Source organism: Callithrix jacchus, chromosome 5 (assembly GCF_049354715.1).
Source record: "Callithrix jacchus isolate 240 chromosome 5, calJac240_pri, whole genome shotgun sequence".
NCBI classification, from domain to species: domain Eukaryota; kingdom Metazoa; phylum Chordata; class Mammalia; order Primates; family Cebidae; genus Callithrix; species Callithrix jacchus.
In genome coordinates this window covers 25,713,679-25,736,877 of record NC_133506.1, presented here as the reverse complement: position 1 = coordinate 25,736,877, position 23,199 = coordinate 25,713,679, and the positions used below count along the sequence as shown (strand labels likewise).

The 23,199-nt window shown below is 44.1% G+C and overlaps 1 protein-coding gene across 2 annotated transcripts in view; it reads right to left on the bottom strand.

The window, feature by feature from the left end:
- Window positions 1–1,065: 1,065 nt before the first annotated feature.
- DTD1 (D-aminoacyl-tRNA deacylase 1) overlaps window positions 1,066–23,199 on the bottom strand; it is a 165,752-nt gene continuing 143,618 nt past the window's right edge. The window contains exons 5-6 of one of the 2 annotated variants that reach the window (XM_078371465.1): window positions 14,626–14,797; window positions 1,066–1,609 (exon numbers count right to left, since the gene is read on the bottom strand). In XM_078371465.1, coding sequence (XP_078227591.1) covers window positions 14,645–14,797 — 153 coding nt within the window. In that variant the 3' untranslated portion in view covers window positions 1,066–1,609; window positions 14,626–14,644. The remainder of the gene's footprint in view (window positions 1,610–14,625; window positions 14,798–23,199) is intronic. The other variant, XM_054255256.2, reaches the window with a different exon arrangement.

Genomic DNA, 23,199 nt, shown 5'->3' with positions numbered 1-23,199 from the left:
CAATGCTGTGGTGGGGAAACATGACAGCTGTCCAGCAAGCCAAACTCTACAACTGAGTTTATCAACGTGTAGGTTCAAGTAGCTTTAACGTGAATTTGAATTCACTCTAAACCCTGCTTAGATAATTCGAACAGCAGGGCTTCTGGGACCTCACTGCCCATACAATTTAGGGAGCTGGCCAGGGTCTGCATGTGGGATGTAATGACTTCAAATCTAGAGGTTTAAACCGTTATGAATTATACGGGGCCATCTGAATTGGTTCAGAACAAAGCAATCTGGCAGAGCCTTTTCTAATTCTATCTTCCAAGAGATGTGTATTGAGTTTTTTTGTTTTTCACATTTTCTAATATGTTATCATTTGAAGTAGATGACTGGGTCAGACTAGATGGATTCAGAAGCTATTATAAAGGTCACAGAAGACAGAGTTTCAGCATTACAAAAATCACAAATAAGGATGTCTCTTCTACATACAAAAATATTTTCCAGAAAAGATAATTGTATATGAGCATTATTACATATATAAAGCTATTAAATCATATAATGTCAAAAATGACTACTCTGAGTATGCCACCAATAGACTGAAATTTAACTGAGAAAGTACTTTGGCAGAAAGTCGTTCTTTCTTTGCTCCCAGCACTCTTGCTCCCAGAGTGCTGGGTGTGGTGACTTGAATACGTGGACAACGATGTAACTACTGGATAAAGGGTATCTGCACCGCCTGCCATGCTGAAGTCTCTCTCCACCTCCTAAAGATGGATACACCAGATGTGGCTCCACACTTGGTCTCAGTCAGAACAGTGTGGCCACTGTGAAACTGGACTCCCTTCCAACCCATACTCCCTTTCCTGACATCTCATTTCCAAGTACAAAGTCATCAACTGTAAACTGGATAGACAGGTTCCCACCTGGACTCAGGAGCCTGTGTGGGCCACTCAGAGAAGGCCTCCTGCAAGAGGGTTCTTTGAAAAGAAGTGTAGCTATACACAGAGAGAGGCCAGATGCATTGCATTTCTGTGGACATCATCGTTAGGCAGAAACACAGCAGAATTTGATAATAAATAGTGGTTTGTTGAGATTTAGGATTTTATTATTTTTAGAAAAAGAGAAAATGTACAAGATGCGAAGGTCTCACACAATACATCAGCATGGATGATTGCTCTCTTGACATCTCAACACGGACCCAGGCTTATGAATCAGCAGTAGAAAGAACATGGACAGAGTGAGCATGTCGGACAACCCCCCGCCATGGACACACAGAATACACCACGGTGGACTTGATGACAAATGATGCTGGGCCAGCCTGTTCCAAAAGCAAGCCAAGATGTGGCAGAAGCCAACAAAGCCTTTTTGTGGGGGAGGCACGAGTGCACGCCTTCTGCCACGTGTGCCCCCATCCCCCAATCCACCAGCAGTGCCCTCTGCCTCATTTCATCACAGCAACAACAGAAAATGGTAAAACGGTCCTTTGGTGTTTTTTTCCAGAGCTATTCAGGTTACCAGCTTCTTATTTCTGCCTTCCTCTTCATGTTTCAGTTCCCAATTCTTAAAGTAGTGTAGGTGCTTAGCATCTTGAATTTTTCAGGATCCAGTTCTGCCCAATGATAACACACTAAAAAGGCCAAAGAGAAGAAATTTTAATAAAAAGGATTCCAATATTTGCCTTCAGATTCTTTTAGCATAAGCAAATAAGAGTAACAAAACAGCTAAAGATATGCTTTCAAGCTCACACAGTGACGCCAGCATCAGTGTATCACTTCACTGAAAAACATGCCATACGGCCATGTATAAACGCAAATACCTTCTCCCCAAAGAGCCTCCAGTTCATTACAGCTCCATTCTTACAGCAAAACACACCAAGCCAAATATCTGAACACATTTCCAAATGGCTTTTGCATCAAAGAGAAATCACCTGAAAACACAACATATCATATTTTGTGATATTCACCTAAGGCAGGGCTTAGAGGAAAATTCACAGCATTGAATGCTTATATTAGAAAAGAAAAATGTTATCGAATCAATAATCTGGGTTTCTACCTTAAGAAATTAAAGAATAAAAGCAAAGTAACCCCAAACAAGCAGAAGAAGAGAATAATAGGGAGCAGAAACTGATGAAATTTCAAACAGAAAAAGGCAAGAGAGAAAAAAAAAATAAAAAGATCAATAAAATAGGTAAGTCTCTGGCCAGACTTACTCAGAAAATAGAGAAAACACAAATTATCAATATCAGGAATCAAACAGGCAACGTCAGTACAGACATTACAGACATTAAAAAGATAAAAAGAATATATCGTGAGCAACTTCATGCTCACAAATTAGACAACATAGATGAAATGGACACATTCCTTGAAAACAGATATAAACGCTTCCTTTCCAAATTAACAATGAGGGAGGTAGAGGGATGGGGAGCTTAAGGAAGGGCAGGGACAGGGAATAAACTAAATGCTAGTCTTGGGATATTTTAAATACTACTCAAAGGATGCTTGGCTCTTTGATACAAACGTCCATGTCTCAGGTTTCCTTTTGTAATTCTGAAGCTTTAACAAAAACCAGCTAATATTGCCAAGATCTGTGACACGCCATTTGTCATCGAAATGTTAAATCTAAAGCCTAAAAGGTCAGTTTCTATTCCCTCAGATCTGGATTCTAATTGGATGGACCTCAGTAAAAGCAAAAGAGTTGGTATGCCATGGCAGTGCCACCTCCATGGCTGTGCTTCCTGATATGCTCAGTGCAGGCCACCTTCCTAAGAAAGGGTCGTATCAAAAGCAGATGCTTCCATACACTAACAGCCCTCACTGCTCTGCCCAGCTGGATAGTGAAGTCCCTGTGCACACATGAGAAAGACAAGCTGACAGCTAGCCCATGCTCTGCGGCTCTGTCTGCTGCCATATAAAGGACTGAAATTATCTCCAAGTCTACCCTCCTACTCCCAAACCCACCTGTAAGAGTCCTGCACACCTTCCTAAGAGCTTTCTAAAAGACCACCAGCAGGTGGAGAGCAGACATCATTCTGAGGACCATATTACTTTCAGTTTTCAGTTAATAGAAAAAACCCATTTGTTCTCATACTGTACTGATGATGTTAACCCAAATTAAGGACCTGGAGACTATTCATACTTCTTTCTCTACCTTCAATACCAATAACTGAAATTCTGGAATTGCTCCCCACATTGATCTTTGAGAAACTATCTTCTTAGCACAGATTAAAATCTTTGTTTTTGAACTTAAGATGAGCTTTGGGATCCTGGTTGAATGTATTTTTCTTTTATATTTACTTCAATTAAATATTTTATAATATACTACATTTTTAATGCACCGAAATAATAAATTTAGCCTTCAAACGTTTGATGTGCAGATGAAAATTATAAAGCTTACAGTAAAAGAATGACCTAGAAAAATGTTCAAGATATTCTGTTAAATGATAAAAAGCAGGTGACACTGTATATATACAGTACATCTCCAACTTTGTAAAATTAGAGAAATAGATGTAGAATTATCTGTTTAGAAAAACTATTCCAAAGCACTATGTTAATAATAATTATCATAGAATGATAAAATGGCAGGTGATTTTTATTTTCTTCTTCGGATAGTTTGGAGTTTTTTATATTTTCTATGAATGAGCATTAACTTTATAATAAAAATTGCTTTCAAAAGAAATTTTATATGAGGAAGATGGTTTAGGAATTTCTATTCCCAACTAGAGAAACAGAACTGGAAGGGGTCCTGTGAGGTTTTGGCCAATGAGCTCTCAAAGTTTTTAGGTAAACTTCCTAGGCAAAGGAAGTTCATAAATCATCTAACCTGAAGGACTAACCATCAGGTATGCCTTTAGAACTAACTGTACGACTACCAGGAACACTAATGGGCAGGCCTAATCACAAGATCAATGTTAGTATCATCAGCGATTTGCAAACTGCATGCAAGAGATTTTTAGCCAGCACTGGACACTGTTCCAGCTGAAAGCCACTGCCCACCACAGTACATGGATTGGCCAATAGACGTTGCTCTCTATTTCCAGTCTCGCTTCCTAAAAATGTCTCTTCCTATTTCCTTGAACTATAGAATAACCCAGGAGCCAGGTTGCTGGCCACTAACCAAGAGTAGCTGGAGACCATGCAGCCCACACGGCTGGAAGCCTGAATGAGGAAGGTGGGAGTGACCTATCTGTGAGGTCCATCTGTCAAATTAGAAGCTCTGAGCAGAAGTCCTGTCCAAGCTGAACATGTCATTCTCCAGAAAAGGGTGGTCCATTGAGGTTTGAAATTCAGAAACCATGGATAAGGGGTAATATGCCTCCCTCTAAGAGCTACTTAAGGGATGATGTCTATTTCCAAATGCATGTGTGTCACGTGAGCTACTGAAGACAGACATGACCCAGGGGCTCGGGACACCTGACAGGCAGTAGTAAGAGGTGCCTGGTAACTTAGCACCACAATTTCATAGTCTTATGAAAGAAGCTAGGGGAACCACCAGTTTCCTCCACCTGTTGAAATAGTTCCCTTTTACTGCCATCAACCACGAGGGACAGTGAGGAACAGCTCCAGTGAAGCCAGGCCGGGACCAGAAGAAAGGAGTCCCTTCAAAGCCCATGTAAACACTGAATCCCTCAAAGATGCTGACTTCCAGCTGCCCTGCTTCTGGCTTCAGGCCATTTAAGCAACTACAGGATGCAAGTTCTAGACTTAGAACACACACATGCCACAGAACTGTTCTCCAAATCACTGCTAAAACAACCAAAACAATTTTTTTTTTTTACCTATTTATTTCAGGTCTTAGCTGGTAATCACATTGGAATTCATTTACCTAGAAAAGGAAGGCTGTTCTACGGAAAAACATGAGAGCTGCTGGGAAGTTCTCAATGCAGGCTTCACTCTGCCCTTCTAGCACTGTTAGACTCCAGCGAGCTCCCACCACTGAACTGTCAAAGCAGAGAATCTCTTCCTTTGCCTGAGAGCTGATGGTCCTGACTTCACAGATGAGAAGATGAAAAGAATTATTTTCTAATTATGAATGGAAAGCTCAGTGCAATGCAATAAAACAAGCATGGAAAAAAAACTGTTACCTGAAAGCAGTAGGAACGAACTCTGACAGCAATTTGTTTTATTTTTTGGCTTTAACTTATTCTCCAATCTATAATTTCTCATGTATATTGTTCATATTTATATATAAAAGTCAGTCTTTTTGTTGTTGTTGTTGTTGTTGAGACAGAGTCTTTCTGTTTTCCAGGCTGGGGTGCAGTGGTGCCCATCTCAGTTCACCACAACCTCCACCTCCCAGGCTCAAGTGATTCTCCTGTCTCAGCCTCTTGACTAGCTGGGATTACAGGCGCCCATGACCACATCCAGCTAATTTTTGTATTTTTAGTAGAGATGGGGTTTTGCTATGTTGGCCATGGCTGGTCTTGAACTCTTGACCTCAGGCGATCCACCCACCTTGGCCTCCCAAAGTGCTGGGATTACAGGCATGAACCACTGCACCCAGCCAGTGTCAGTCTTATAGAACTTAAAGTGGTTCAGATGATAGTATCAAAATCATAACTTGATCCCTGTAAGTGGGTGCTGTTTAGTTGACTTTCCTGCAATGATAGAATAACAGCCACTAGCTGTATGTAGCTAGTGAGCACTTGAAACATGGCTACTGTGACTGAGAAAGTGAATTTTAAATTTTATTTAATTTTAATTTATTAAATATCCACATGCAGCTAGTACCTACTGTATTAGATGGCACACTCTATTTGTGAGCCTAGCTCTGCACCTTAGCAACAGACAGACTCACTAATCATGGCCAGTTTCTTGCCAATTTATTTTCTAATAAATAAGGTAATGGATGTGGAAGCGAAAATCCAGCTCCACTACTGGTAAAGTAACATAGTATGCCTACTCTGCATCAGTGAGGAAGGAAACCAACCTCAAGAATAACAAAAAAACAGAATGGCACTTCAGGTTTGGGAAAAATAACCTTCAGGTAAGAAGAGGAAGAATGGGGCAGACAAAAATATTTTAAGAGATATTACTTAAAATTTCCAAAATGTATTGAAAGGCATACATTTACAGATTCAAAGTCAGAAGACCCAAAAAGATCCTCAGAATGAGATTCAGCTATGACACAGATGTTGGAATTACCAGACAGGCAACTTTTTAAAACTATGATAAATATGTTAAGAGCTCTAATGAAAAAAGTAAACAATATGCAAGGACAGATAGGTGATGTAAGCAGAGAGACAGAAACTCCAAGAAAGAAACAAAAGGAAATAACAGAAATCAGAAACACTGTAACAGAAATGAAGAATGCCTCTGATTGGCTAGTGAATAAACTGGACACAGGCAAGGAAGAATCAGTGAACTTGAAGATAGGTCATTACAAACTTTCCCAACCAAAAAACAAAGAGAAAAAGAATGGGAAAAAAAGAACAGACTATCCAAGACTGTAGAGCTATTACAAAAGAGGTAACACACACACACACACACACACACACACACACACACACACGTTACATATATATTTATATAAATACCGAGGCGGGTGGATCACGAGGTCAAGAGATCAAGACCATCCTGGTCAGCATGGTGAAACCCCGTCTCTACTAAACATACAAAAAATTAGCTGGGCATGGTGGCGCATGCCTGTAGTCCCAGCTACTCGGGAGGCTGAGGCAGGAGAATTGCCTGAACCCAGGAGGCGGAGGTTGCAGTGAGCCGAGATCGCGCCATTGCACTCCAGCCTGGGTAACAAGAGTGAAACTCCGTCTCAAAAAATAAAACATATTTATATAAATAAATATTTATATATAAATAAAACATATATACATGTATAGATTTGGAATGCCAAAAGGAGAAGAGAGAAGAGAGGAAATTATGAAAGAAGTTAGAGGTATTATCAATGGCCAAGAACTTTCCAAACAATAACAGACATCAAATCACAGATCCAAGAAGTTCAGAAAACACCAAGCAAGAACCACACCAAGGTATGTCATATCCAAACTGCAAAAAAACAAAAAAAAATTTTTGAAGAAGCTGGGGGCCGGGGGCAAGATGAAGAAAACCCATTCTTATTACAGAGCAATAAGAATGAGAATTACAGGGGACTTTTCATAAGAAACTGCAAACAAGGAGAGAGAGGAAGGAATATTTAAATATTTCCTTCCTCTTTCTCATGCCTTGGAAACTCAAAGCTGCTCCTCTAGGGCTGTGAGGTTCCTAGGGCTCTTTCTGTTTTTTAAAAAAGGCAAATTAAAAAAACAAACAAAAAACTACCAGTCTAGAAGTCTATATCAGCAAAATTATCCTTCAAAAACAAAGGAAAGGCAGGGCATGGTGGCTCACTCCTGTAATCCCAGCACTGTGGGAGGCTGAGGTGTGTGGATCACTTGAGGTCAGTTGTTTAAAAGCAGCCTCACCAACATGGTGAAACCCCATCTCTACAAAAAATACAAAACTTAGCCAGGCATGGTGATCCATGCCTTTAATCTCAGCTACTCAGGAGGCTGAGGCATGAGAATTGCTTGAACCCAGGAAGCAGAGGTTGCAGTGAGTGGAGATTGCATACTGCACTCCAGCCTGGGTGACAGAGTGAGACTCCATCTCAAAAAAAAAAACAGACTATTTAACGTAATGACAGTGACAATGTATTGGGTGATAATCACATATGTAAAGTCAAATGAATGACAGCAATGTCGCTGGGAATGTGCTGTTGTTATAAGGTACCTGATACAGGTGAAGTAGTAGAGTGTCATTTGAAGGTAGACTTAGACTAGGTAAAAATGTATATTGTAGGGGTCCAAAGTGGCTCCCGCCGGATGTCGTGGCGCTTGCGAAGGCGAGGTCATGAGTTCAAGGCTAACCTGAGCAACCTTACAAGCTCACACTGATTGGCAAAAAAAAATGTATATTGTAAACTCCAGAGCAACCACTAAAAAAAAATTGTTTTAAGTTAAAAAAAAAAAAGATAAAAACACTACCCCCAAGACACAGCCAATTTTATACAATGAAATATCAGCACATGGACTTGAGAATGTGGCACAAAAGTTAATACAGAGAAGCAAAGTGAAACTCTGAGAATGAGAAGAGTTCTACCTTATATGGCGAAAAGGGACTGAATACCCTTTCAGCAGAAAACACACACACACACACACACACACACACACACACACACACTCAGCTACTCTCTAGCTCATTAGGAAGAAGTGTGCTCAGCTGGGACATATCTTGCTATTCAGACAAAGGTCACATTGAAAAAGCCAACAGATGGCAGCTTCCAAAACACTTCCCTTGTTTGGTTTCAAGTGTGTTGCCATTTGAGGACAGAAATGTGGGGTGCTGGTCAGGAGCATGCTCCTCTCACACCCTAATTGCAGCAGCTATGTCAATATACAAATGAGGCGACACTTGACCCTGCAATCAAATCAGAAACCACATTCCTTTAGTGAGAGGTGGCCCTAGTGCCTTTAGTGGTGGCCAGAAAGGGAGAAATAATAGAGCTGCATCCTCATAGAAAATCTCAAATCCTCCCAGCAAGGTGAGAGAGCCTGAAGGATTGAGACAGAGGACAAAAACACAGTTAATTTTAGTAGTTTAATGTCCTCTTGGTAAAATAAGAAGCAACGTTTACAATGCGATGGAGAAACGTCGACGCCCTGGGAATGTCCTCTGAACCACGAAGGGTTTTGAATCATTTTCAAAGAAAAATATGCCCAAGATCATGCAGCTTCTCTTTCCATTTTCTTTTGCCTTTTCTTTCTCTCTCATGCCTTGGAAACTCAAAGTTGCTCCCCTTAGGGCCTGCCAGATTCCCTAGGGCTCTTTCTGTTTTTAAAAAAAAGCAAATGAAAAGTGCTCCTCCCTTCATAGTGAGGAGGCTACTGTTGTTCTGGGGAACAAAACAAATGCCAGGGTCACCTTCTGTCTGTCACTATTTAAGTCACCTCTCATAGATATCTGAATATTTGGTGCTGATTTTGTGGCCTACTGGAATGACAAATTTCATCAGCAGCAACAACAAAAAAACCAAATATATCATTGGAATACCAGTTGTCACTGGGTTCTGGTCCAGTTTAGGGTCCTCAAATCCAGAAACATGGCTGAATTCTTGGAAGCAGGAGCACCCAGCCCCACTCTGGTCCTCAGCTAGTTGTGGGTGGCTCTGAAGGACTCCTCCCTGCCTGGACATCTGTCCATGCCTCATACTGTCACTGCTGACTCTGATATAAAGAAGTGCAACTGGAAGCCTATGGTAAACCATCAGTAAATGGTTTTTCTTGTGCGTTTTTTCCAGAACCCAGACAGTACCGGATACGTTGGTATAAACAAAACGCGGCCTCTGTCTTTTCATGGGCGAATCTAAACTTGTTCATGAGCCTCCATGCGCTGAGTAGCAGCAGGGGGGTTCCTGAGCATACAGAGGCTCCATCTCACTTTGCTGTCAACAGCACTCTGGGTCGTCAGAGTCCTCTGTGGCAGGGTGGCCTGTGTGGCTCGGCACCTGGGCCCTGGCACTGCACCACTGAGGTACAGTAGGCTACTTGGTGTCTCTTGTTCAGGGATCCAGGGCCCTCTCTGGCTGACCTGGCCTCATCTCAGTGCTCACCAGCATGTCTCACTCAGTCTCAGGTCTTATTAATGATAGACCCCTGCAAGTGTCATCCAGGAGGCCAGATGGTGGTCACAGCTGAGACCTGGAAGGACCGTCAGTGCCATGAAGAGCTGAGGCCACAACCCCCGACCTCCTGATGAAGCTGCCCCTCATAGCCTCTGCAGCAGGCTCACCTCACCACTTCTGTCCAGGACCTATAGTCAACCCAGCAGTCCCAACACAGCTTTCCTCCACATTCTCCACTGGGCAGAGAACACCCTCTGGAGTCTTCCCCACCCCACAGCAATGCTGGGCAGCACTCTCACTGGCCCCAAGGCCTGACCATGCTTTGCCACCTCACTGGGCTGCAGCTGCCTCCTGGAGCCCTGGAGCCACGTACACTGCTCTCCCTCCAGAATCCCTGCCACGGCTTCCAGATTTCCTGCAACCCAACCCCCATTCCCCTACCCCAAGGATCCCAGCCTAGAGCACAGAGCCGGAACACACGGTGCGGGGATCGGGAGAGCCTCCAGCTTCCCCTCGTCTGTCCCTCTGCTCCTTCCCATTGAGTCTCTTAACCTGAGGGCTGAGGCCAGCCAGAAACTTCCCTCCATCACCCTCTTCTTCCCCTTCCGCCTGCCTCTTCCAGAGGGCCCTATGATGGCAAGGCTGCAGTGAACTTGACTTACAGGGAAGAGGAAGGAAAAACACAGCTGCCTCCTCCTTTCCAAACACTGCCCGTGGGATCTGCTCTCCCTGCTGCCTCCCCTCTGCGCCTGGCTCTGGGTGATTGACAGTAGCACCACTGACCCCAAGTTCTACACTACCCAATCTGCACTAACCTGAGAAGGAAATAAATGATGAGTTTTTAAAATGTCCTTAACACGAGAGAAGCAAGACTCATACCTAAGAGTCCATGAGAATTCCCCTTGTAAACTTAGATGTTGGGAAAAAATGTGAAATTCACGCCCACCTCCTGCCCTTCTGTTTATGTGCTCAGTTTTCCTTCTATGAGCATGTTCTCCTGTTCATTCTGTGACACACACAGTTACTGTCCCCTCCTCTGCCTGTGGGACCCTCGGGTGTTTTTCTTGCCCACGGAATTAGCAAAATTACTCCCAGGCTACCCAGGGGCCACAGAACACCAACGTCCACAGCATATTTTCTACAGGAATTACTCTGAGGCCAAATCTAAAGCAAACGGAAGTCTTTAAATTGTTACGTTTTGCACAGATTTTAAAAGTAACAAAATCCAATAACCTTAATAGATTAAACCAAGGATTTTCAAAGCACTGATCAGATATAAAGCAAAAATCAAGACATTTAATTGATAAAATGTATTAGGTAATAATATAACCCAGGAAGGAATCAGCTAGGTGGTATTAGAATTTTTAAAGCTGTTTTGAAAATACAAACCTCCAAGGCACATGTGAATTTGCACTTGTGTGAGTGTGTGCGTGTGCGTGTACATGCCAGTGTGTTGAGCTAGATAATCTGGGTCTGGGTGCTAGGACACAGGGGCTTATGTGTTTCTCCCGCTCTCATTCATTAAGCTCATGACGGGAGTCTGAACACTCAAGTTGTTTTGAACCTGTTGTTAAGATCCTCGTTCACTGCAGCAAAGGCTATGAAGTACAGTCTTCAACAGAACTGGAAGGAGAGACATGGGGCCACGCCTTCACATTAAAGCTGGGAAGCTGCCCTGGGCCCCAGGAGTGTCCAATCTGAGTTTTGCTTTTGGACCAAGTAACTATTAAAACATGGCCTAACCAATGTCAGTCCCTGAACCTCATTCAAGGGACAGGAGCAGTGCTGGGATACTCTCTCCATCATGCTGTCCTGTGAGCTAGGGTAGCCTGAGAAAACACAGAAACATGGTGGGGAGGGAACACACCTGCTCCGCCCAGCCCAGGCTGCTGGGGCCAGTTCCAGGCACCATGACTTCTACCTGCCTGCCTTCCACAGAGCACTGCTGAGAGAGATGAGTTTTCTTCCAATAGAAGAAAAACCATAGAACTTATTCACTGCCACCAAGAAATCAGAAGGATGGAAGTAAGTTTCTGAATTACTTCTGATTATAAATCAGAAGCACCATCAACATCTGTGATGCCAAAACTGACCACTCACAGAGGCAAATCATCATGAAGTTTTGGAGGGATGGGAGTGGAAGTTTTATGTGACATCCCTTCCCTCCAAGGCATGCTCCAGTGTCCCGTGCATACATGGGATAACGTAAGCCAAGGCTGGTTACCACAGTGCTGTTTTCTCCCTGCACAACACTGGGAAGAAAACACAGTGATGAGGGAAGAGTCAAGAGGACAACAGAACTCACTGTCCAGCCCCCTCCGGTAAAACCACCTATGAACCAACAATCCACCCTTCCTGAGCACTCCATTCTGTTCCTCTCATCTGTGTATCCATTTGGGAGCTGGTGCCACTGTGCTCAAGTATTACTAATATATCTTTTTTAAAATTTTTATTTTTAAGAGACAGGGTCGGCCGGGCGTGGTGGCTCAAGCCTGTAATCCCAGCACTTTGGGAGGCCGAGGCAGGTGGATCACGAGGTCAACAGATCGAGACCATCCTGGTCAACGTGGTGAAACCCCGTCTCTACTAAAAATACAAAAAATTAGCTGGGTATGGTGGCGCGTGCCTGTAATCCCAGCTACTCAGGAGGCTGAGGCAGGAGAATTGCCTGAACCCAGGAGGCGGAGGTTGCGGTGAGCCGAGATCGCGCCATTGCACTCCAGCCTCGGTAACAAGAGCGAAACTCCATCTCAAAAAAAAAAGAGACAGGGTCTCATTCTATCACTCAGGCTGGAGTGCAGTGCTGCAATCATGGCTCACTGTAGCCTCCTCCAACTCATGGACTCAAGTGATTCTCCCAATTCAGCCTTCTAAGTAGCTAGGATGATAGGCATATGCCACCACACTCAGCTAATTTGTTTTAGGTTTTTCTTTTGTAGAGATGGGGGCCTCACCATGCTGCCTAGGCTGGTTTCAAACTCTTGGTCTCAAGTGATCCTCCTCTGTCAGCCTCCCAAAGTGCTAGGATTACAGGTGTGAACCACCACACCTGGCCTAATATATCTCAGTTCCTGGTATTGTGGATCCTAAAAGCATTTCACAAGTATACTTCCAACCCTCACTCTCTTTCAGAACTGAGAGAGAAGGCTGAAAACCACCTTCTGGATGTTCTTCTATCACAATGTGGTGTCTCCTGGATAAATCCTGTCTGATAACTTGGTTTTAATCACTGTGCGTGAGCTGAAGGCTCCATACTGTATGTCCAAGACCTGGATCTCCAGCTCTAAAAGCCACAGACTTGGCAGGCCACTGGCATCACCTCTGGCTGCCAACGAGCACCTTAAACATAACATGCCCCAAATAGGTACTGCCAGCAACCACCATCTTCCTCCCTCATCATTCTGGATGTCTCCTCTTCCGATCTAACCCATCACCAAGTTGAAATGATTCTATTTCCTTTACATCTTTCAATCCCACTCGTTCCCCTCTGTGCCCACTATAATTTCTTCTCTAGACTTCTGCAGTCACCTCCCAATGGTGCCTATCTGCTTCCCGTCTCACTCCTCAAGGCTGCCAGAGTGCTCTTTTTAAACTTTGTATCTGATGATGTCACTTGTACACTTAAAGCCTTTAAAATCCAAGTTCCTCAGAGTTGCATACCAGACCCTATACAATCCAGACCTCCTATTTCTCTAATTTCAGAGATGTCCCCTGCCCTCCCATGCCACTTGGCACTCAACGTTCCTGCCATTCTGCAATTCCTCCATTCCCAAAGTCTCCTGCCCTTGTACCCCAGCCCCCAGACAGCATTTGCACTGCTCTTCTCTCGGCTTAGGTAGCCCTCCCCTGCCCCTGCCCCTCAATATCCTCCCCACTGCCACCTGTCCTTCCAGGTCTCGTTCCAAGCCTCTGAGGGGCCTCCCTTGACCTCCAGTCTCTACCCCACACCTGTTCACACTCCTGCCGCATGCACAGGGAGAAGCAGCATAACTGTTCCTATGCTTCTCCCTGAGCCTGTGACCTCCCTATGACAGGTCCTGGGTCACAGGACCTCAAATCTGCACCCAGTATTTGGTCCAGTGCCTGGAAAAATAAACATATTCCCTGAGGGAAGGAACTAGTGCCATCAGATGGTGGCATCACATTTTCAAGGCCTCTGATGTTCAGGCATGGAGGTGGACTCTGTGCTACAGTGAGCCACAATGATAAGAATAAAATGTCATTTTAGAAAAAGTAAACTGGCAGAGCCACACAGGGCATTGTGAAGGATGGTGGAATAGGAGGCAGGTGGCAATGAGAGGAGGCCACTGAGATGGCAGTGCCCTTCGCTGGAGTGGCTGAGAGCAGGAAGGGAGATGTGGGAGCATGGGCAGACTCCGTGCATCTGTGTCAGGATTCCGCATCCATAAGTGCTCTGCACAGGCAATCACAGCAGCAGCTGCGGACTAGCACAGGCACCTAGGGAAGGTGGCACACACAGGTGCCCCTAGGTGAGCACCCCAGGCCTGTGGATACACCATCCTCCTGCATCTCAATGAATAAACTACAATCTTATTTGCAAACTGATATGATTTGGCTGTGTCCCCACGCAAATCTCACCTTGAATTGTAGCTCCTATCATTCCCACATGGGAACACATACATGGGAATTATGGGAGCTACAATTCAAGATGAGGGTCCAGATCTGCTGGCTTTATAAGGGGAAACCTCTTTCACTTGACTCATATTCTCTTGCCTGCCACCATGTAAGATGTGCCTTTCACCTTCAACCATGATTGTGAGGCCTCCCCAGCCATGTGGAACTGTGAGTCCATTAAACCTCTTTATCTTTATAAATTACCCAGTCTCAGATATGTCTTTATCAGCAGCATGAAAAGGACAAACACACTAACTTTTGGAAGGTAGTGGCTTTAAGGAAGCTATGGATGAACGTCTGTGAAATGAATGAATTCCGCCTCAGCAGCTATTTCCTCCTATTCATTGCTGCTTCCCCAAAATGTGGGAAGATGAAGCCATGCAGGGAAACTCCTACCTGAATTCTGCCTCCTGAGCTATGGCTCCCGTTCAGAGGACACATCACCCTCAGCCCCGCTGCTGGCACTGCGGTCTTCTTTTCGGGGAGTGTTTCTTTCCTTGCTTGATTCAGAAGGCCCCTTAGCTCTGGTCTTTTCTTTTCTCTGCTGCTGTTTTTCAAGCTTTGACAGCTGATTAATTAAAAATAAAAATAATATTTTACAAACACAAACACATGCCTGCATATCCCACATACCGGTGACTTCCCAGGTGGGAACCATTGAAAAGGTTTTTTCTGATAACGTGGCATAACACAGTGGTTCAGATATACCAAATTATACACACAATGTTTCTCCAACAAGCACCTAAATCACTGAGCTAGATCATTAGTCATAGGAATAATCACTCTCAGACTATTCCCCAACCATAATTCAACTTGGCACACAGTATGAGGGAATGGTCAGACCACAGCCTTCTTCAACAGCCTTAGAAGAGCTCCATACATGAAGGTTTTTCATCTCTTACTTTTTTCTTTGACAGGTTTTTTCTCATTAGGTTGTCTTCTACTTCTTGTTTTCTTTTTTCTTTTTTTCTTTTCTTTTTTTTTTTTTTTTTTTTTGAGATAGGGTCTCACTCACTCTGCTGCCCAGGCTGAAGTACAGCAGTACAATGATGGTTCACTGAAGTGTCAACCTCCTGGGTTCAAGTGATCCTCCAACCTCCTGGGTTCAAGTGATCCTCCCACCTCAGCTTCCCAAGTAGCTAGGACTACAGATACATACCAATTTTTCTGTAGAGACAGAGTTTCACCATATTTCCCAACTGTTCTTGAACACCTGGTTTCAATTGATCCACCCACCTCGGCCTCCCAAAGTGTTGTGATTATAGGTGTGAGCCACCACATCACGTCACTTGTTTTCTCAAGAATATTCAAAACACTTCACTCTTTGCTGAAGATTGCAGAAAAGGCTGTGAAACAAGGTGCATTAAGCACACTGAACACTGTCTCAGTTATCAGTTGGTTTGAGACTGAAGCCTGACTCACCTGCAGCCGAGGCCCTGAGTGCTCCCAGCAGGCTGCATGGTGGTGACACTCAGGACTCTGGCCACCAGAGCCTTCTCAGTCTCCTCAACAAGCCAGCAGGGGACACGCCCCTGATGTCTCACTTGAATAAAACCTGGGCCCACTTCTTCCCTAAATAGCTCTTCAAAGAAACCATCAGCTAGATGGCTGAAAGAAGCTTCCATCATCTAACACTCAGCAGCAACCCGACCACTCCAGGGAGGCCTGCTGAAAAACCCAGCAGAGAAGACTGGCCATGTTTTGGCCCACAGGATTTCCTTAGGCCAAAAAACACAAGAGACAGCAACACCCAGTTTCATCTCCCCTCAGATCAAGTCTGTGAACTTTTTCTAGTTTACATAAAAAGAAGGAAACTTATTGAAGAGCTGGCTTCTCCCTGCTGGTCCCTGCCCCACATCCAAAGAAGAGTCACTTCCCCCAATCTGCCAGATCATTTCTTTCACTATGGGCAGACTTTGAGCTAACCCTTCGAGAGATGACCAACCAACCAGTAGCTCTCAGTTTGGTCCAGAAAATCAAATTTATTAATAGTTGACTTACAGCAGTGGTCCCCAACCTTTTTGGCACCAGGGACGGTTTCATGGAAGACAATTTTTCCATGAGATGGGAGGACAGGAAGAGGGGATGGTTTCAGGATGAAACTGTTCCACCTCAAAGCATCAGGCATTAGATTCTCATAAGGAACGTGCAACCTAGATCCCTCGCATGCACAGTTCACAATGGGGTTCCTGCTCCTGTGAGAATCCAATGCCACGCCGATGTAACAGGAGGTGGAGCTCAGGCAGTAGTGCTCACTCACAGGCTACTCACCTCCTGCTGTGCCGCCACGGATTAGTAATGGTCTGTGGCCTGGGGGTCTGGGACACCTGACTTACAGTATTCTTTCCCTCTCCTCATTTACCTGAAAAACTGTAGAATACAGCTAGGTTTGGTTTATACGCTAATTAGATTTTGTGAATGAAGACATCACTTTGCTTTTGACTCAGCAACTCTCCTCCCAGAAAACTGGGTGTTGCTCTCTTTTGTGTTTTTTGGCCTAAGAAAATCCCATGGTCCAAAACTTGGCCAGTCTTCTCTGCTGGGTTTCTGAGCAGGCCTCCATGGAGTGGCCGGGCTGCTGAGTGTTACTAAAGATACCATTTCACTTTTGATTAGCAACTCTCCTAGAAAACTCCCCTGGATACATTTCCACTTGTGCACAGCGGAGGCTTCGAAGAACATGCACTACAGTATCATTTCTATTTGCAAAAACCCAGAAACAACCCAAATGTCCATCATCATTACAAGAACAGATACATGTAATGTGGTCTGGTTCCTAAAGCAATACTACACAGAAGATCTACATATATCAAAATAGGTAAGTCTTGGCCAGGGGGCAGTGGCTCATGCCTGTAATAGTGGCACTTAGGGAGGTCAAGGTGAGCAACTGCTTGTCTCTACAAATAATAATACAGAAGTTAGCCAGGTGTGGTGGCACATGCTTGTAGTCCCAGCTACTCAGGAGGCTGAGGCAGGAGGATCGCTGGAGCCCAGAAAGCAGGGGTTACAGTGAGCCCAGATCATGGCACTGTACTCCAGCCTGGATGACAGAGGAAGACTCTGTCTCAAAAAAAATTTTCTTTTAATTAAAAAAAATAGGAAAATCTTGAAAATCATGTTTGCAAAGCAAATTTAGCTTCAGAAGGCTATATAGAGTAGGATTCTACTGACACAAAATAATACTCTATATTGCTAGTAAGCTCATGCAAATACAGTATATCCTAAAAGAATACACACCAACCTCAATACACTAGTTAACTTAGAGGGGAAAGAGGAGAATGGGATCTTAATGAAATGAATATATATAGGCTTCAACTATAATTGTCAACTTTGTAAGAACAAAACTAGATACAGAGCAGAGTTACTGATCAGTGCAGTCCAGAAACTGCACATGACACCTGGACCAGTGACAGTAAGATCCTCGTGTCGGAATGTGATCAACACACAGCTTCCTTCATCAGCAAAGTCTTAGAGATTTCTTCTCAACTGTGAGCTCAGTGGTAGAGCCGACTTCATTCTGGCATGAAATGAACGTTTCACTGAGTGGAGATCACACCCCTGCATTCCAGCCTGTGTGACAGTGAGTGTACACACACATATGCACACACATATAAATAATTAAGTCAGATGCTGAAGTTACAATTTTAGTTTTAAAAAGTAAGATGCTTTCTTAGTTTTGTTCTTTGTCTTGCCATGGCCTGGTGACAGTTCATGTGGCAGCACTTTAAGCAGGAATGAATGATCTGGAGCAAAGATGATAAAAAGCCAGCATTTTTTAAATCTGGGAAATGGCCACACAGAGCTACCTGCTATAGAGTTCTCTGTAGTATTATTTTTCCATGGACAAATATTTTTCTCTTTGCTATTCTGCCACAGGTTAGGAGGAATTTCCCACATCTAAAATGACAGACTTCTTTCCTTTTGTCTCTCTTCTAGTGTTAAAAGGCTCTTTCTTTGATGAAGTGATAAGGGCAGTGTACAGGACTCCTTCTGCCTCATCCCCTTTCTTGCAAACTGGTTTTGGATTTTTTCAGCATGGATATACCTATTACTACTAAGCCGTATGCTTAAAGTGGTTACGATGGTAAGTTTTATGTGCATTTTGCTATAATTTTAGAAATTAAGCCATTCTGGAAATCATTAAGTTAGCAATCCATGCTAGACTCCCCAACTTCTTTTTGTTTTCTATATTCCTGATTCATAAAATCCGAATATCTGGGAATTGGTGTCCTGCAGTAAACCAGGACAAGCTGCCTTCTGCTGCCACAAATTTACATTTTATATTTGCATCCACGTGTTCATGCTAGTGTGTCTCACGTATGTGTAGATGCATACACATATACACACATGTATAAATACTCATGAACAGGTCTAAGTTAGATGCTGAGAAAGTACAACTTTTAAAAAGCAAGCTGGGTACAGTTGCTCACACCTGTAATCCCAGCACTTTGGGAGGTCAAGGTGGGTAGATCACGAAGTCAGGACATCGAGATCATCCTGCCAGCATGGTGAAACCCTGTCTCTACTAAAAAACACAAAAATTAGCTGAGCATTGTGGTGCATGTCTGTAGTCCCAGCTACTCAGGAGGCTGAGGCAGGAGAATCGCTTGAACCCGGTGGGCAGCATAAGTTGCAGTGAGCCGAGATCGTGCCACTGCACACTCCAGCCTAGGTGACAGAGCAAGACTCCATCTCAAAAAAAAAAAAAAAAAAAAGGAAGACGCCCTCTCAGTTTTCTCATCTTCAGAGATAAAAAAATAAAATAAAATAAAATGTGAATATCAACAATCACAAAACTAAACAAAGATGTAATGTCATGCCAAGGCCTCTTTGTGACCCAGCCTGTTCTTCACTTTGTACTCTTTTATGCAATTAAGAACCAGATCCGGAGAAGATAGTGAGGACTAACCCCAATAAGGCACAGGCTTCTGGAGGTTTCTCAGCTCCTCCTAGTGTGGTTAGACTCTGCTGAGGCAGAAGCACAGATACCACAGATGCAGAAACGTCCATGTGACCTTCCCCTTCAACCCCGTCCCCTCCCACCGACAGCCAGCTTTTAAAGCCAGCTTTTAAATCACATGTGATAACTATTTAAGCGACAGGCACAGCCTACATTTCTGCCAGCCATGTAACGCTGACTCTCTTACAGTATTTATCTTAAAACAATCCAACCACATATGGCTCCACGCCTTAAACTCAAGTTCTCTGTGAGAACATTGTGAACTAACCTAATAAACTTAAGCCTTTTCTCAGAAAACTTGGAATCCAATGCAGCCGAAATGTGGAATTTACATCTCAAGGCAAGAAAGCAGCTGGATTTTTTTTTTAAGGAAACAAATGAGAAAAAAAGAAGAAAAGAAATTGGTACTGCATATGGGCTCAAGCAGAATGTCAACAGCTTTCAAATTAAGAGGAGATGCATGTCAAGGAGAATATAAACCACTCCAGGTCTGTGAACATACGATCTACAAACACTGAAGTAGAGTACTTCTGGTTTTTTGTTTGTCTGCTTGTTGTTAATCAACTGGTGAGACAGCCCACATTGTAAGGGAGAGATTGTCCAAATCATGCTGGCTTTAGTGCTGAGAGAAACCCAACCTCTGAAAGCAGCCCTGGACACACAGACACCACCAGGAGCCAGGTGAAGGTCCTGTGGTTGTCCTGCACCTTTCACAGTGAAGCTTGGGAACTCGGGCACCAAAAGAGGGGGGAAAGGAATGTGCAGATCCAGACTCCCCAAACTCATGATTAAATTCACTGAAAACATAAGGGATTTTCTCTTTAATTAAGATGCTCAAGCTCTAATTGCATGACATAAGAATGAACTAGTTGAACACTAATCTTAAGATGCCACATTTCAGGGCCTGCAAACTTAAATGCCTTGAGAGACCAGCCAGGAAGCAAAATGAGTGAAATGGCCGAGAATAAGACAATAGTGCACAGTGGAGCCTGAGGCCACACTGCAGAGGACAAGCTCCACCTAAGGACATTCCCACTTTCTTTTTAAACATGTATCTGGACCACAGTGTTGACAGGGTGCTTATGTGTCACCTATCATGGATCCCCACTTAGCATTTCCACCTATGTGATCTTGTTTACTCTTAACAACATGATAGCAGGTGAATGATCATCAGTGTCCCACTGCCAGCAGCCAACACCGCAGCTACTCATCTTCCCAGCCCCTTCCTCCCTCCCTGCTAGCCAGAGCCTCCTACTTCAGAGGTGGCAATGTCTGGGCCTCCTGTCACATGCCATGTGACACAAACCATAGCCAATAGGACCTGAGGGGACTGCAGGGAGTCTTCAGAAAAAGGCTTCCCTCCCTAATAAGCACAGGTTCAAGGAGACACTGCCTTCTTTCCTATCCTTGGCCACAGACAGGGAAAGAAAAGGAGCTTTGCAATGGTGCAGCTCTCAAAACAAGGCGGGGACATCCAGAGGTGCACAAAAGTCCCTGGAGAGCACTGGTAGGGTTGAGCTGGATGAACCAGCTTTCCTGTTACGGAAGACAACCGAGCTCCTTATTGATTAAGCCACCCTCAGGTTATAAGCCACCCTCGTGTAGGTTTGTGGCACGTGAAGTTGAAAGCAAAATCTTTCATCACATGCCCAGGGACATAAACAAATCAGCAACACCCAGCAAAGTTGTGTGACTTAAGGTTTTGCAGCCTGCTAGTGGCTGAGGAGTACCATACCCAGGCCTCTAGACAGCAAACCACACATTCTCCTCAGGGAGCCCCACGGCCTCTCTTGCTTAATCTATTAACTTCACTTAGCAGGTAACGGTTGGGCACTGACTACACCTATTCTAGGTGCCAAGGACACAGCAGAAAACCAAGCAGAGCCCTGCCTTCCTGAGGCTGACTGTCCACTGGCAATCCCCACTCACAAAGAGCCAGGCCTGCTCTAAGCACTTGATGTATAATTAGGGTGGATTGCTTCAAGCCCCCACCATTCTGCCCAGGGCATACAGCAGGCCAAGCTGTTGCCCTCTGTAGCCGTGTACTTGTCTTCATGGGTAGAAAGCACACAGGGACCTCAGGGCCATCTCCATTTGCCAAATTAAAGAGAAACTTGGCCTAGCCTTCATCTGGCTCCTTGGTGGTTTAGCAACAAGCTGCTGAAGGACCGAGTTCGTCCATCCTTTTCTGCCCTGACGGCTGAGGAAGTCAGAGGATCAAATACAATTACCAGCAACAGTTTAACCTAATTGGCAACAAGGCTGGCCAAGAGCAGAGTGGGGAAGCCTCAGAAGTGACACAAGCCTAGTGTTAGCTCTCCGATGTCCCTGGCACTCGGCCTCAGGAAAGGGCCCTGTGTGCTTGTCAGTGGCAGTGGGAAAGGCAGATGAGGGCAGGGTAGTGGAGTCTGACCCAGCCCCACCTGCTGAAGCAAGGCAGCCCAGGGCAGGGAAAGCCCTGCAAATGGGACACAGACACTCAGGACCAAGCCCTCAGGTGATGGCCTAAGAATGCAGTCAGTATCCACGCATCCTAGTAGGGCCACAGGGTGGCCAAAATATGGGGAGTCTCCCAAGAAGGCAAACCCCCAAGTTTGGGGAGGGCCAATGAAACTGTGCTGGGAGTGTCCATATATGGACAGCCTTCTAAGTGTCCATCAACTACTACCAGTAACGTTCTGGTTTTTGTCAAGTCACTTAAACCATGCTGTGTGATCATTCTGTCACCCTGGAGATAAACACAACCAGCTGTCATTTGGTATTTGCCTAGTTGAATAACGAAGAATTTCAACACAATGTAAGAGCAAAGCATGCTGTAGAACACAGAAAAATCAAATCAACAAGGTACCTCCTTAGGTTTAGGCTGTTTCTCTGAATTTCACCATGCCTCAGTATGCTCTGCTAGGCCACAGAAACTTTGGGAAGGCAACTTTCCGCCACTACTGTCCAGATGCAATAAAGCCCAAAAAGGGACACAGCAGGCTGAGAAGCCCACCACCCTTTGTAATGAGATGAGACACCTTCAGGAACTATTATGGATTATCATGAGAATGATCGAGACTTGCACTCAAGCTCTGGAAGAGGACACCTCCACTAGCCAGTCCAATGACCATGTGTCAACTTCGTATAGACTCATTTTTACCTTCAGAATTGGGATATCTCTTAAACTAAAATCCCACAAGTCTGTGACCTTTGGCTTCTCACTGTTTCTTCCTGCTACTTACAGGCCTGGTGGCAGAGGGTGGGACGGATAAAGGAGGAGGAGGCAACCTCCAGTCAGCAAATGATGTTTATTAATGAAAATCTCAGGATAGGAGTGTGAATCTACTGTGGCATTTTAAAAGATCTGTAGAGACCTACATCCATAGATTATTTCTAGCTGATGAAGACATGTTTAAAATGCAACTGGAATTTATATGTGAATAATTTGTTTTCTCAAACTGCAGCTTGATATAATTTCATATTATGTGATAATTCTGAAAGCTTTTTTTAAAAAATGTCCTTGTGTAATGGAAAACCCAACAGAACATTAAGAGACGATGTTTCCATAACACACTGTGTAAAGTGCCATTATGTCAGTGGTTGCACTGTGTTAATTTTAAATCAACTGGCTGCTTAATAAAAACATTATGAAGCAAAGTGCACACATGGTACCTGATTTTCATACATTATTAACTCTGCTTGAGGTTCTTGTGAAAAAAATTTCTTTTAAATCAAGCAAGCAGGCATCTGTCCCATCTGAAATCGTGCAAGCTAATTTTATTTTCTAATTCCCCATTGTTTATAAGAACCCTCTTAAGTATGCAAAAATAAGAAGAAGGACAGTTCAGTTGCTTTTCAATTATTCTTATTACTCTGTCTCTTTGGTTTACTCCTTCCCTGCAAGGGGACATGGTGGAACAGCTCCAGCCTTCAGACCCTAGTGGTTGCTTGTTTCAGGTCTTAGAAGGATGGGAGAGTTAGAGGTCAGCCTAAGATTGTTTCCCTATCAGTGTAGCTGCCCTCAAATC